The 15,270-nt window shown below is 36.0% G+C and overlaps 1 protein-coding gene across 1 annotated transcript in view; it reads left to right on the plus strand.

Moving 5' to 3' along the window:
• Window positions 1-224: 224 nt before the first annotated feature.
• Window positions 225-15,270, plus strand: part of LOC149185618 (uncharacterized) — a gene marked incomplete at its 5' end in the record, with an annotated part of 28,016 nt that continues 12,970 nt past the window's right edge. The window contains 13 exons of the mRNA XM_089409098.1: window positions 225-424; window positions 1,345-1,480; window positions 1,603-1,672; window positions 1,784-1,911; window positions 2,022-2,078; window positions 2,497-2,682; window positions 2,864-2,956; window positions 3,294-3,379; window positions 3,484-3,550; window positions 3,651-3,716; window positions 3,854-3,991; window positions 4,542-4,633; window positions 4,779-4,845. Of these exons, the coding sequence (XP_089265224.1) occupies window positions 225-424; window positions 1,345-1,480; window positions 1,603-1,672; window positions 1,784-1,911; window positions 2,022-2,078; window positions 2,497-2,682; window positions 2,864-2,956; window positions 3,294-3,379; window positions 3,484-3,550; window positions 3,651-3,716; window positions 3,854-3,991; window positions 4,542-4,633; window positions 4,779-4,845 (1,386 nt within the window). The remainder of the gene's footprint in view (window positions 425-1,344; window positions 1,481-1,602; window positions 1,673-1,783; window positions 1,912-2,021; window positions 2,079-2,496; window positions 2,683-2,863; window positions 2,957-3,293; window positions 3,380-3,483; window positions 3,551-3,650; window positions 3,717-3,853; window positions 3,992-4,541; window positions 4,634-4,778; window positions 4,846-15,270) is intronic.

Consider the following 15,270-nt stretch of genomic DNA (forward strand, 5'->3'; position numbering starts at 1 on the left):
CATTTATCGGCCATTTGGTTATTTGTGGACATTAATAAAATTATATCTCTTTTGAGTAATTGTTTTGCTTGTGGGTTGCGCAATGTGGAATATTTCTTCATTATAGTGTATTTATCGCTATATGGCTCAACATTGTTTTCCGTTGTCCATCCTGAAGACTAATTTCTGTTGTCTCAATTTTATTTTGGATTCCTAGCAAACAAGTGGCTTCTTTTTAATTGTTTTTGTCTGATGTTTTCTTTGCAAATGGAATTGATGCTGTTGAGCAGGCATGGGCAAGACTTTGCAAGTGTTTGGGACTAGATTTCCTTCCTTACATGAATGTCGTGATGCCTCCACTTCTTCAATCTGCCCAGTTGAAACCAGATGTGACAATCACTTCTGCAGACTCAGATAATGACATTGATGATTCAGATGATGAAAGGTGAGAGTGTCATGTTTTGTGGCTATCCTTATTTACTTCCTTTATTAGAAAGACATAACTGCTGCTCGTTAGCCCTTCTCCTGCATATTAGAGCTGCTATTGAAGGTCATGCTAGTTATGGAACATTATAACTGTTTGGCTAGCCACATGCTCTTATGAATCTATCATAAGATGAAAAAATTAAATAAGTCTGTCTCCTTTGTTATTACCAGCAATCTTGTGTCACCTTTTGTTAATTCTATGTTAATGCAGTTCAAATGTTTGCACGATCCTAATTACTATGATGCTCTATAGATGTTCACTGGATATATGGAACTACTATTTGTTCGATTATCTTCATCTTTATTTTTTAACTCGGACCATTGTACTGTTCTTCTGTAACAAGTACATTGATTATGTTCCTATGCATTGATGTGGTTCAATGTAGGGCTGTGTACTTAAATGCATATGTATGATATCTTCATCAAACTTTGATTCTGTGGTTAGCTCAGTCTAACATATTCCTTTTTCAGTTCAAGTTGGCTGCTTGTGTTTTTATGGGTAACATTATAGCAATGCACTTCAATCCAAATATCTAGTGCTTTCACTTTAATCCAAAGAGGAGATCTTTCATGGCCTGCAAATGTTCTCATATGAACCTTAAGAGAAGTAGAGGATGTGGAAATACAGTAATACTCTTTTTTCTTGTGTAGTTAACTCAGTCCAACATGTTCCTTTCTCAGTACAAATTGGATGCTTGAGTAGCTAGGTTTTATTATGGCCAAATTTATAATATTGCACTTCAATCCAAATATTTAATGCTTTTACCTTGGTGCAAAGCAGAAAATTTTCATATCCTGCAATGTTCTCATATGAACCTTCAATATAAGAAGAGGATATATAAAAGTACATTAATATGTTCCCTTTTCTTGATTAATTAGTGTGGAGACAATTACACTCGGGGATAAAAAGATTGGTATCAAGACAAGCGTTTTGGAGGAGAAGGCTACAGCTTGCAACATGCTATGCTGCTATGCTGATGAGTTAAAGGAGGGCTTCTATCCATGGATTGATCAGGTCAGTTATGGTGCTACTCTTTGAATTTATGCTTTTTGGTAGTTGTGTCTAGTGATAGGTCAAGAACTTTGTTAGTAGAAGCATGTGCTTATAATAGCCATAATACAAGATGATGAATACAGGTTGCACCTACACTAGTTCCTCTTCTGAAATTTTACTTCCATGAAGAAGTTCGGAAGGCTGCTGTTTCAGGTACCAATTGATATTTCTGTTTCTTTAGTTAAGATGATGGTGTAGTTTATTTTTTCTTCTTTCCTTTTAATTTTTGGTTCTTTACATTAGACTTATCTTGTTTATGTTTAGCAATGCCGGAGCTTTTGCAATCTGCCAAATTGGCTGTTGAGAAGGGAATGGCTCATGGGCGGGATCAAAACTATGTCAAGCAGTTGTCTGATTATATCATACCTGCATTGGTTGAAGCCTTGCATAAGGTCATTCGTGCATTCCCAGCTATTTAAGTTGTTGCTTTAGTTATTGCATTTAGCATTTATGTTTTTCCACTTTCCTGATTGGCTTTTGTTCCATCCTATGATATTTCCAGGAACCTGAAACTGAAATATGTTCAAGCATGTTGGATGCATTGAATGAATGCATACAGGTGAGGTTTGTGTAATTGTAAAGAATGCTACAACCATTTTTAAAATATATTTAGCATTTAACAAAAAATAAATCTATGTTTACACTGAATCCCTACTCCTAGTTATATGAAAACTTTGGATTAGTTTCTTCATATGTATGCAGAACCATTGCATGCCATTTTTCCCATTGTAACTTTGGATTGTGTGAGAGGCTATTGTTGTATGGACCAAAAATTTCAGTTTATGGTAGATTCATTACTTAGCTAAATGCCTGAGTTAATTATTAGTTTTTTTGTGCTTTCATCTCTTAAAAATGAATATAAATAAAACTGTGTCAGTATGCAGTAGGCTTCATAGTATTTTAAGTGCCCAGTTTCCTTGCATATTTTTGATGCTATGAGCTAGTATTTTTAAGAATGTGGTGGTTCTTTTATGCAGATATCAGGTGTCTTGCTTGATCAAAGCCAAGTTAAGTCAATAGTGGATGAACTTAAACAAGTTATCACAGCAAGTGCAACTAGAAAGAGGGAGCGGACGGAAAGGACTACAGCAGAAGATTTTGATGCAGAGGAAGGGGAAATACTTCAAGAGGAAAATGAACAGGAAGAAGAAGTTTTTGATCAAGTCAGGCATTTTCAGTACATAATATGCATTTGACTCCAGTTTCAGACATTGGAATATGCAATAGTAGTGATTAAACTCCCATAAATGAGAATGTTTGTCATAGGAACTAAAGTAAAGATAAAATCTATATGTTTGGGCATCTCACTTCATGCTAAGTATATGTATACTTCTGCTGTCATAGGTTGGTGAATGCATAGGAACTCTCATTAAGACATTTAAGTCCTCTTTCTTACCATTCTTTGATGAGCTGTCATCTTACATAACACCTATGTTGGTAAGTTGCCTTACACTAACTACTGTACCTTTTGAATATGCATGTAACTGTTTATAACTCGTCTCATTTTAAAGCTGTCCACGATCTTTTCTGACTGCTGGTAGTGCGTGCACTAAGAAAATGTTTATAGTGGCAATATACTATTGAACTTTTGCAATTTGAATTTATGAAAATGTACGGTAAATAAATCTTCATTTGATGCTAGAGGCTTTTACATCAATTCCTCTCTTACATTTTTTTTGCATTTTAAATGCATTTTTATTATTTATGTATAACTGAAATTGGATAGATTTGAAGTGCTCGTTTTGTTTGATTGGCCTTGTCAATTCTATTTCAGGGAAAAGATAAAACGGCAGAAGAGAGACGAATTGCAATATGCATTTTTGATGATGTAGCTGAACAATGTCAAGCAGCTGCTGTAAAGTAAGAAGATATTCAGAAGCTGTCATAGAAACAGGAAATCAGATTATGTATATGGATCTTTGATCTTTTTACCAGTCATTAACAATTTTAGTTGTTTGTTATAGATATTATGACACATTTCTACCTTTCTTACTGGAGGCCTGCAATGATTCTAATGCAGATGTGCGGCAGGTATAATATTGGATCAGTTATTTGTTTTCCATTGTGATCTTTTTTGGTTTAATATTTCTTTTCAGTATGCTAATTTACCAAAAATTTGTTTCAATGTCAGGCTGCAGTTTATGGTATTGGTGTATGTGCCGAATTTGGTGGATCTAAATTCAAAACTCTTGTTGGTGGGTAATTGTAGATAATAGTTTTTCTTGAGTTATAGATGTCTTTTATCAATTTCTCAACTAAAAGCAATTGATTCCTCCACTTTGAAAATGCAAATGTGTCATACATGTGGATCATTGGCACTATGTGCTGTTTGCAGAGGCACTTTCGAGGCTGAATTTTGTCATAAGTCAACCAAATGCACGGGAATCTGATAATGTTATGGCAACTGATAATGCAATTTCTGCATTAGGAAAAATCTGCCAATTTCATCGCGATAGCATAGACGCACCACATGTAAGTTTTGTTAGCTATTGTTGGGCCTGGATCCTTGTTTTGTTTTTTATACTTTTGTGTTAGTGTGTTTTTTTAATCTGTTTCTGCTAGAAATTACAAAAGAGATAAAGCTACCTGCTTAGATAATAAAGATTCACATGATGTACTTTTGAGTTCCATTCATCTATTGTTGATATTATAATAACTTCATTCTCTCTCTCTATATATATCTTTGAAATTTTGTTAGTTACGTTGGCCAATGAATTGAGATGCATCACTTGTTTTTCTATTCTTCTTTGGATGAAATGTTGCATTTGTAACAAAATGTTTAAGAGATCATGCTGCACTTCGATGGGTGATATGCTAGTAGTTTTTTTTCTTGATTTTGACCCTGGTATTTAAATTTCCTTTTATTCTTCAGATGCTATCTATATTCAAGATGAGTCTCAGTTATGGGTGATTTTATTCTAGTTGTAATTTTCGTGATTCAACTGGTATTTTTCTTTTCATTCTTGAAATGCTATGTTATTTAAAATGATTCTCAGTTAATGGCAATTTTATGCAAATGCAGGTGGTTCCAGCCTGGCTAAGTTGCTTGCCTATAAAAGGTGATTTAATTGAAGCTAAAATTGTCCATGAACTGTTGTGTTCAATGGTCGAGAGGTAGGTAAAATCATTCAGATTACTACTCAGTAGGTTGAACTTCTTAATTTTCCAAAGTTCACTAGTTCTCATATGATTAATTATAACTTGCTTAACATCCCAAACTTTCGCAGATTGCAATGTTAAGATGCCTTTTTTCTTTCAGGTCTGATGCAGAGCTTCTGGGTCCTAACAATCTATATCTACCTAAAATTGTTTCTGTATTTGCAGAGGTCAGTACTTATTGTTTACATATTGTTTTCTGGTTACCAGTAATTTTAGCATAGGGGTTGATTTGTTGAAACTACGTTTTCTTTGTGATAGCAGACGTATGCATTGATTTTATCTTTATTCTGTTCTTTTATAACTATGTTTAGCAAAGAACACGTCTATATTTTAGCAATAAAATAAAAACAATTAAAAAATTTCCTCACCCGCAAGATAATTGTGAAGATCATCTAAACCCATCAAAGATGTTGAAACAAATCAAGAGAGAGAGTACTCCTGAATCCAATCATTGGAAATGAGGGAGAGATCAAAATCTTACAATAAAAAATTATATTTTCTCATCTAACTCACTCCATGAGACAATTTAAAAAATAAAAAACTTATGTAGTTACTTAGGCACATTTTCAAAAATAGCCAATAATAACCTCCTTAATGTGGTCAGTTGACTTCTTTGATAGCTGCTCCATGTTCCAAGATCCATTGCAACAATGTGAAGAGGTCCATGATTTCCACTAGATTCCACTATGTTGATGAAGAGCGTTGTAAAGATCTTCTAAACACATCAAATATGTTGAAACAAATCAAGGGAGGGAGTGATCCTGAATCCAATCATTGTAAATGAGGGAGATAGCAAACTCTTACAATAAAAAAATATATTTTCTCATCTATCACTCCATGAGACAATTTCAACAATTATAAAATAATGTAGTTAGTTAGGCACATTTTCAAAATTAACTAATAATAACAACCTCCTTAATGTGGTCAGTTGACTTCTTTGATAGGTGCTCCATGTTCCAAGATCCATTGCAACAATGTGAATAGGTCCATGATTTCCACTATATTCCACTATGTTGATGAAGATAGAGAGATGGCTCCATCATACATCTTAATGATATAAGATATAAAACTACTCCATCATGTATGCCATCATATGACTCATAAAAGCGGTTGTATATCCTTCATAAATCATTGGAAATATCCATCGTCTAAAGTACATAAATTGGCCAACTCAGTACAATCAATACGCTTCATGTATGAGTTGTTTGCTTTAACACATGTAAGCTTGGCTTCAAAAGGCAGGTGCATAGACACAAGTTCACATCATGCTCAAACAACTCAATCTCCTGTCTAATTCATGTTGTATGGGAGGTACCAATGATCAAATTTGAAGGGCATGCAATCAGCCAACGTTTGAAGGATGAAAAGCTAAAAAAATAATAGTACTTAGGTTGACAAATACAAATTAAGTAAACTCTCAAATAAAAAAATGCAAAAATAAAAATATTGTCCTAAATTTTTATGATATTAGGAAAAACCCATATTTACATAGAACTTTTGTAAATTTGCAATTAAAGTTAATTTTTTTTTCAAAATCTTTATAATCTAAAAAAATTAAATAATGGTTACATAAACAATGCACCCACAGAGTGGGGATTGGACCATGTAAGTGGGCAAGTAGAGTGTATAAGCCCAGTGTTGTATTTGTCCTGATGGAGCTAAAAGGGGCTATGGGCAGTAGGGGAAGTGGAAGGGGGCTCAAATATTAGGGATCAGTAAAAGAAGGTATAACTCTATGAAATATTTAATTTTGTAAAACTTGCCAAATAGATGGATAGACATGGGGAATACCTCCTAATATTTAAATTAACAAATGTGGGAGAAGGGAAGGCAAAATCTTTCAAACTAAAATATTGATATATTTAAAGAAATTGTCAACATCATTATTCATGATGAATAGATCTTGTAATTTTGTAAAAATATACATATCCATTAAACACCCTTATCCTCTCTCTAAATACAACCCAAAAAAGCAAAAATCTCATACATCTAGATAAGTTTTCATATCATGATGTTGACAACTAATCTTTGGGATTTGGAAAATTCATGTAAATAGAAAAATAAAGGAAATTGGAAGATGAATCCCAATCGTCTCCCCCTCCTTGTATATATCCATGTTTTCAATTAATGCAAAACACAATTCATTCGTGGAGTTACTCACATGGCCTGACATGGTATCAGAGCCAACCCCATTTTTAGTTTCCTTCTGTCTTGTAACTCTTATTTTTTTGCCATTATCCTTTGTCCATCTGCATTCAATTTTTTTGTTCATTTTCTGCACTGGTCCATGGAGTAATTATGTTGTTCATTGTTTAATTCTTGGCTATGCGTTGAATATTCTTGCTCCTCTGCGTTAATTATGGTCGCGACCTGAGGCATTTGGTGCATGCATTTGAATGGTGAATGCTGTGTGTTGGTTGAAATCTTCTGCTAACGAGGCCCGCCTTCAGTTGATACACCGTGCATGCCATGACAAGGTTGTAGACAACAATTCATTGTTTAGTTTTGGTTTCAAAGGCCATGGTTGTATTGTAAGTAAACTTGTGTTTACACGTCCTTGTAAGTAAACTTGTGTTTACACGTCCTTGCATTTACCTGCGATTATTATTGTTGAAGTTGCTACATAGTGTTGGTTATTGCGTACTGTGAGTGGTTGTATGACAATGACAATGACCCCTCCATGACTTGTCTTGTTTATGAGCTGGTGCCGTGGTGTTGAGTGGTGGTTTGAAGGTTGTGTTGGTTTTATACATATATTGGTATGCGTTTTGCATTGACTGGTGTATTGAAGTTTTTTTGGTAGTTGATGAATTTTGAAAAGTCTGTATTCCATTGATTATGAGACGAATATTTTTAAAGGGGCTTATATATATATCTATATATCTATATCTATATACACTAAGTCACCTAACACAGGGATTTAGGATTCGACGGATACGAGGATTCGAGTGTCAGATATAGACACGTTGACCCCATTGGAAACGTTATATATATATATTAAAAATTAGATGTTTCTTACACAAATTCTCATTCATGATACAAATTCATTGATTTCAAACATAGATCTTCATCAAGATGTAAGTTTTACAAAGTAACATTATGCATACAAATACAATTGTGACATAAATGATAAATCATAATGCATATTCAATTCATCAATGATCTAATAGGAGAAAGACAAGATAATAAGATAAAGATATTGTAGTTTTCTCATTAAGTCATCAAAATCAAAAGGTGTTACATAGGTAGTGCAATGCCAATGACAAATAGAAATAGCAAATACAAAGCAACTACAAGTATACAAGCCTCAAGGCAGTGGGTAGCTCATGACTCATGCGTCATCAGTCCTCATAGTCATCATCAAAATCAACATCATTGTCCTTATCATCATGGTCACCACTACTGTCCTCTACTACATCCTCCTCCCCTGTATCCAAAGTCATCTCCGCATCTATTGCTGTGGAGGATGACTGCTTTACAATATCACCATCATCAATTTTGACAGGCTCTAACACTATTGTTCAAACCCATATCATCAGGAAAGACATCCCACATCTTTGTCTTTCCCTTCAACCACACATCCCTCTGCCTCTAAATAAGACGAAGGTTGGTGTGCACATACACCATTGTCTTTGCTCTGGACTACTCAAGCCTGCTCTTCTTGACATTATACAAATTCCCATATGTGCTCCAATTCCTCTCGCAACAAGAGGATGAAGTCACCTGAGAGAGGAGCCTCATGGCTAACTAATGTAGAAGAGGGCTTGTTGCCCCATGATTTCCCACCAAGAATAGGGCTTCTTAGCCCCCTGTCTCTAATCAGATTATATCTTGCAAATCGACCAGTGCCAGTGGAAAACTTTACAAAGGCATCCTCCACCTCATTAGGGGATACTCTATCTTGAAAAACCTGCCTGAATGCATATTTCCTCCCCTGTGAGATTTCACCATCCATGTGAGGAGGAAATCTTTGGGAAGGTCCACCATTCAGCCACTCATGGCTGTAGTATTTTGGGTTCAATGAGTGAGCCAAACAATGTGAAGGTGTGCAATTCTTGTCCCATATGCTGCCAAGAATATCCTGTATAGTGGTGAAAAAGGCCTTTCACGATGTCCCATACTCGAGTCACTCACTCTGTAAAATAATGCTCCTCACAGACTCAATCATGGAATCCCATCCCTCATAAACCTCTCCTAGGATGGGTTGGTCTGTATCCGCAAATCGAAGCAAAGAAATTATAGGGTCCATGATTTGAATAAGTAGATCTACCCTCTCCCACCAAGCATCATCTAACGCAGTGTCCTTCACTCTTTTAGAGGCTACTTGATCTGTCTTTCTCCAAAAAGACTAAAACTTTGAAATAACCATGGCACTAAGAGCGGTCGTAACCTCCCTCAACCTCTTCAACATGATGAATGAAGAGGTAAACTGTATGTTGTATTCCTTGTAGACAGCAAGGGCATTTGTATGATTTTGTACAAAGTTACAGATATGTCGTGCATCGTGAATAATGTTAACAATCCAAAGCACATCAGAAGCAATAGATTTCAGTGCTAAGCTCAATGAATGGACAATGAAGGTGGCCAAATCACTTGTGGATATTTAGCTTCCACAATCATGCCAATAGTTTTGCAAACCGGTGCATTATCTGTAATGATTTGCACACAAGAATCAACACCTACATCTTCAATAAATTTAATAAACAACTCACCCATATATTGAGCATTGTTGTATTGTCGAAGTGCATCCACTGCTTTCAAGAAAACTGAACCATTCAAGGAAGACACCATGAAGTTGATGAGTGGGTGCCATGCTGGATCTGTCCATCTTATCAGAAACAATGCTAACCCTAGATGTTGGGCATGCTGCTTTAATAGGCTCAAGTATTTTTTCCACCTCTTTTTTGCCTTTGTCAACAATGTGGTTCTAAGCTTCTCTGACCCAAGAGACACATACCCTGATGGAGCTCCTTGAGTTAGAGTTCGACACATCTCAATAAATAGAGGTGAGTGTGCAACATTAAAGGATATGAAGTTTCGATAGAAAAAGGTAATGGGGAAATCAAGCTCTTCTTGTTTCTCCTTGTGAAAAATCTTGTCCATTGGACCAAGTGGAATTGCCTTTCCTTTTGCAACTTGTCCCCCACTAGAAATTTGAAATGGGAATTTGTTGTTGCTTTTCCTCAAGAATGGAAGGGGGTCATCATTCTTGGTTTTTTTTTGATTTTGCAGCCATATTTGCCATACCAACATTGGACTCCCTTAGCATTTCTTTCCCTTTTGGTAAAGACACATTTGTACAAGCTCCAATTCCACAACTTGGTAAAGCCAACAAATGACTTTTCACACAGAAATATGTGCTCTTGAAAGTATTGTGGCAATAGCTGCATTTCCAATTCACATTGCCTCCTCCCTTCACCTTGCTTCGTGGCCCTTGCTTTCTTGTGACATATTTCCACAAGGGATATTTGTCAATGTTACATTGAGGAGGAAGTCTTCCCTCAATGTTACTTGCATAGAGGGAATACTTGTAGTAGACTCTGATGAAATTGGGAGAGGAGGGGCATCTCCAATGAGGACATTCTTTCCCTCTCTTTGCCCCTTTCCTGTTGCCCTTGATTGAGCCATGAATGTTGTAAAAAAATAAACCAAAAATGCACAAATTTGTAAATGAAATGCATATGCAAATTGCTGTAATAAAAATGCAAAAAATAGAGAGAAAATGCACTTACCTATTGCTTGAATCTCCTTGAAAACGATCCCACACTGTTTGCTCCTTGCTCCCAAACACCCATAACAAACTCACAACAAAGTAAACAAGTGAATGTGAAAAAACAAGGGAGAAAAGTCGCTTTATAACACCACGTGGGTCATTGTTTTTCAAATTCGTGTCCAAAAATTGGGACACATTGTGTCTCGATAGGGACATGATCTAGATTCAACCGTGACCTGATCAAACATGACGTGTCCCGATTTTCGGACATGAATAAACCCGAATTGTGTTCGATTCGCCGGATTCGCGACACGTCGAGTCTAGGGGATGAATCCGGTTTCTTAGTGTGTGTGTGTGTGTGTATATGCATGATATAGAAGCGACTGGTGTCAAAATGGATGTTCCTCTCACTGCTTTTGTCAAGGCATTGTATCCCACTTATTCCCATTATCTTGAGTCATTACAAGCTAGTGGCAAACTTTCAGAGATTTCTTTTGGCTCTCTCGTGGACAAGTTTGGTGAAAGAAGGCTTTTGGGAAGAATAAGACAACCGCTCAGTCTCTTGAAGTTGTATGCCTTGCGTAAAAAGAGAAGAATCAGGACAAGATTCTTCTAGAGGAAGAGGTGGCTGAAGAGGATGAGGAAGGAAGAATTTTAGAGGTAGGGGGGCAGACAGTTTTAAGGAGAAAGACCTTATCTTCATTGCATATAGTGTAATAGAAATGGACATGATGCTTCTACATGTAAGCTCTCACGAGGCATGATTAGACAGGAAAGGGAAGAAGAGAAAGGGAAAACATCGGATAAAGGGAAAGGTAAAGCACATGAATCTGCTCATTATGTTGTGGCACTTTGTAACATTGGAGTAATTGAAGACTTATTTAACGCTACACTTGTTTCATGGAAAGATACTTGGTTGCTTGATTCAGTTGCAACTTGCCACATGAATTTTAGAAGAGATTTCTTTGAAGAATTCACTAATAATGTTGATGAAGCAATCTACTTTGTAGATAAGTTAAAACTCAAGCCCTCAAGGCTTGGCACCATCAAGTTCAATCTCCCTGGTCTTCCAGACTTTCTTCTACATGATGTACTCTATCGCCCGAAGTTGAGAATAAACTTGCTGTCTTTCATCCACAGCTGCCAACAAGGACACCCCATTCACATATTTGATGGCAAGGTTAAGGTCAAAATAGCATCAGACAATTCACTTGTCATGACTGGGGTAGATGAAGAAAGACTTCTAAAACGCAAGAAACCTTTGTTTGTGCACATAACTTTTCACTATGACGAAGGTACACTTCCATCAAGTCTTTTATGGCATGCTGGATTTGGACATTTGAAATATGACAACCTTTGTTTGTTGAAGAAAAATGGTGTAACTAGTTTGCCAACAATTCCTAGACAACCTTCGTTTGTTGAAGAAAAATGGTTTTAGTTGGTTTGCTAATAATTCCTAGCAAACTTAAGCAATGTGATGCTTGTATCTTAGGAAAGCACAACAAACAATCATTTCATGATTCTCATTCCAGAGCACATAGAAAGCTTGAACTCATTCATTTTGATTTGTGTGGCCCAATGCTTGTTCCTTTTGCAAATGGTAATAAATACATGATGACATTTATTGATGACTACACTAGAATGTGTTGGGTACATCTATTGAAGAACAAATTTGAGGCTTTTAAAACTTTTAAAAATTTTCATGCATGGATAGAAAATGATACACAATCTCATATTGGCTCTAGTCGTATTGATAATGGAAAAGAATATACTTCAAATGAATTTGAAAACTATCTTCGCCAGAATGGGATCGAACATCCAACAACCGTGCATTATAATCTCCAATAGAACAATGTAGTCGAAAGAATGAACATGACAATCTTAAATATGGTATATGTCCAATGATGTTTTTCAAGAATGTTAAGTTGATATTTTGGGCTGATGCAGTTCTATGTGCTTTGTATAAAGAATAGGTGTCCATCTCATGCTATAAGATACAAGACTCCTGTTGAAATTTGGTACCGGAGGATAGGTGGTTCCCTTAGGCTTTGATCTTTGGCCTAGGGAAAAGTGTCCAAAAGAATTTAATTTTTCTCCTAAAGTGACTTTATAATTTTATAAAGTTAAATCTAATTTAAAAGTGACTAAGTCTAATTTTAAAGTGACTTTTATAAAGTCAATGAAAAATTAGAAAGGAAAAGTGACTCTGGAAATAAATGACTAAGTGGGTCTTTATTAAAGTGGGGTGAATTAAAAAATAAAAAGTGAGATTTAAATGAGCATTTAATCTCAGCCATTGATCTAAATCTATTTCAGCCATTGGATTTAGAGATTACCCAAAAGTCACTTGGGTCACCCAAAAGTCATTTGGAGTTATATTAAGGGAGGAAAATGAGGAAAAGATAACATTCGATTCAATTCTTTCATGAGTAGATTGGGAGAAGGAGAGCAAGAGAGATTTCTGAGCAGGGAGGAAAATGAGACAATAGCTTGGCACACATTCCAAGGCAGCAGTTGAACAGATTTGTACAGCTGATTCAACACACAGTGAAAGGAAGATTTTGGCACGATTTTCGAGGAGAGGTTTGCACAAAAATCGAGGAGCAATTTGCTGGTTTTTTTGCACGCAAAACGAGGGCCATACAACAACATTTAATGCTGAAAGTGGGCACGAAAATCAAGGAGACCATACAACATTTATTGCTGTCCTGTTTGCTGTAATTTCCAGTTTGCTATGAAGCATGGGAAAAGAGATAAGTTGTAAATTTGCTTGCTGATTTTTTGCTGAAAATTTCTCACTGTAAAAGGCAATTTTCAGAAATAAAGAAGAGCTCTCAAACTGGGTTTCCCCAAGAGTTGTAGGGGGTTTTTCCACGGTCACATTGACAAAAAATCTCAGTGTTTAAATGTGTTTTAATGGCTGTTTATTACTGCTGATTTTTATTTCTGCAATTTCCAGCATTCTGTAAAATTTCCAGAATTTGTGTTTTTAGCAAATTTATTTTTTTCAGCTTGTTAAATGTATGGTTATGGAAAAGGGCATTTAACTATATGGGAGAAATAAGGAGAAACTGAAAACCGGGGTGGCAAAACAAAAAATTTCTATAACTCCTTATGAAATGTGGTATGACCACATTCCTTCAATGAGGCATCTTAGGATTTTTGGTTCCAACTGTTTTGATACCTAAGGAACAAAGAAACAAACTTGGTGCAAGGAGTTGAAAATGTATCTTCTTGGGGTGCTTAGATACCTCCAAAGCATAATGTCTCTATGATGAAGTAAATAAGAAGTTTATAATGTTAGGATGTTCTGACACATAGGAAATAGTTAAGTATAACTTGGTCTAGTGTAGAGTTGGGTAAAATGTGTTTCTTTACTATGTACTTTTGTAACTTATAATCCGACGGTTCATTTTCTCCTCGGTATTTTCGACACTTGATCCGTGGCTTAACACCCGATTGGTCCATGATCTCTATTTAAAGAGCATGGAGAGTCATTTGTAGGGTAACCGTTCATGAGAGAAGCTTATGTAAATTTTCATTTTTTATTAATAAATTGCCTGAAGTGGCCGTGTTGGCTCAGGTTGTGTACTGTTTCCTTCTTTGAGGGTTTAACGATGTCAACAATACTGGTGTATTGATCTGTGATCTTTTTGTAAGCAGTGTCTTTTGGTGTTCTGTCTGAGGAACTTACCCTGTAAATTCCTACATGGTATCAGAGCTATTTGAGGGTCGTATTCGTTGGTGATCCAAATCTGAAGCCGGTAGAACTGCATCCGACTGTCGTTTCCTAGATCTATTGTTACTGACTACTTTCGGGTCGAGAGGACTGCTCTATTGTGTTAGGAGCATCTGTTCCAATGAGGAACCCTTTTCGTTTGACGTGAAAAGGTTTCCGGTAGCCCTAGCTACGTCATTTTTAAGATCTGGAGGTATACAACTTTTATTTGTAGTTTTTAGTTATTTTCTCTCTGTTTATTTCGGTTTATTTAACTCTTTGTTTTTTTATTACTGGATCTATACCTTTTATTTCTACGTATGCTCTTTGTCCCGCGACTCTGTGCGATCTGGGAAAATCAGAAATAGAAAGGAAGGATTTTTCTCATGCGTATGCTCTTTTCCGCCGCACCTTAGTGTGATCTCGGAAAATCAGAAACATTGAGGAAAATATTTAGTTTCCGGGTAAAGCTAACTTCAAGCATAAGGTTTGTTTTTTTTGTATGTCTGTGTTGGGTTTTGGGTTTTGTGTTTTGTAAGCAAAAAAAGAGCTTTCTCAAGTAAGCACGCATCCTAAAGCTTCAGTGACTAAAAAAAACCCCTTCCTCTTTTCCAAAAATTACTAACCTTTTAATCTAGCTCACTTGGTCCAAAGCTACTTTATGAGAATAGAGGTCTTGAGTTCAAGTTTTTCTTTTTGTTGAGCTAATTAGATTAAGTTTGGAAAGGGGGCGGATTTTTTTTTAAATATAACCTAAGTTGCAGGAAACATGGGCAAACGGAAACGGGGAAACCCGTACAGTACGGCCCAAAAATGCGTTTCTGGCCGTACTGGCTCGTTTCTCAAGGAGGAAACATGGCCAGTACGGCTGGAAATGCATTTCTGGGCTATATGTCGGAGTTTCCTCTTGTAACTTGTCTTTTTCTTGTATTTTTTTATTTTTTATTTTTTTCGCTTCTAATTTTTTATTGGGCGACTCAAATATCCTCGACATGCTTCTAGATGTATCAAGGAGTTTTTTGAGTGGGGCAGTAGAATGTTCAAGCCTATGGCCCTAGTGTTGATATGCAGTTAATGGTAATGTTAAATTCTTAAAGTAAAAGTGATATTCTCCTTTATTTTTCATTTTCATCTTTTTATTTAAATTTCTAACATTACCAT

The sequence above is a fragment of the Pinus tabuliformis genome, chromosome 3_1 (assembly GCF_031772625.1).
Source record: "Pinus tabuliformis cultivar Carrire ecotype Pingquan chromosome 3_1, CPIR1, whole genome shotgun sequence".
NCBI lineage: Eukaryota > Viridiplantae > Streptophyta > Pinopsida > Pinales > Pinaceae > Pinus > Pinus tabuliformis.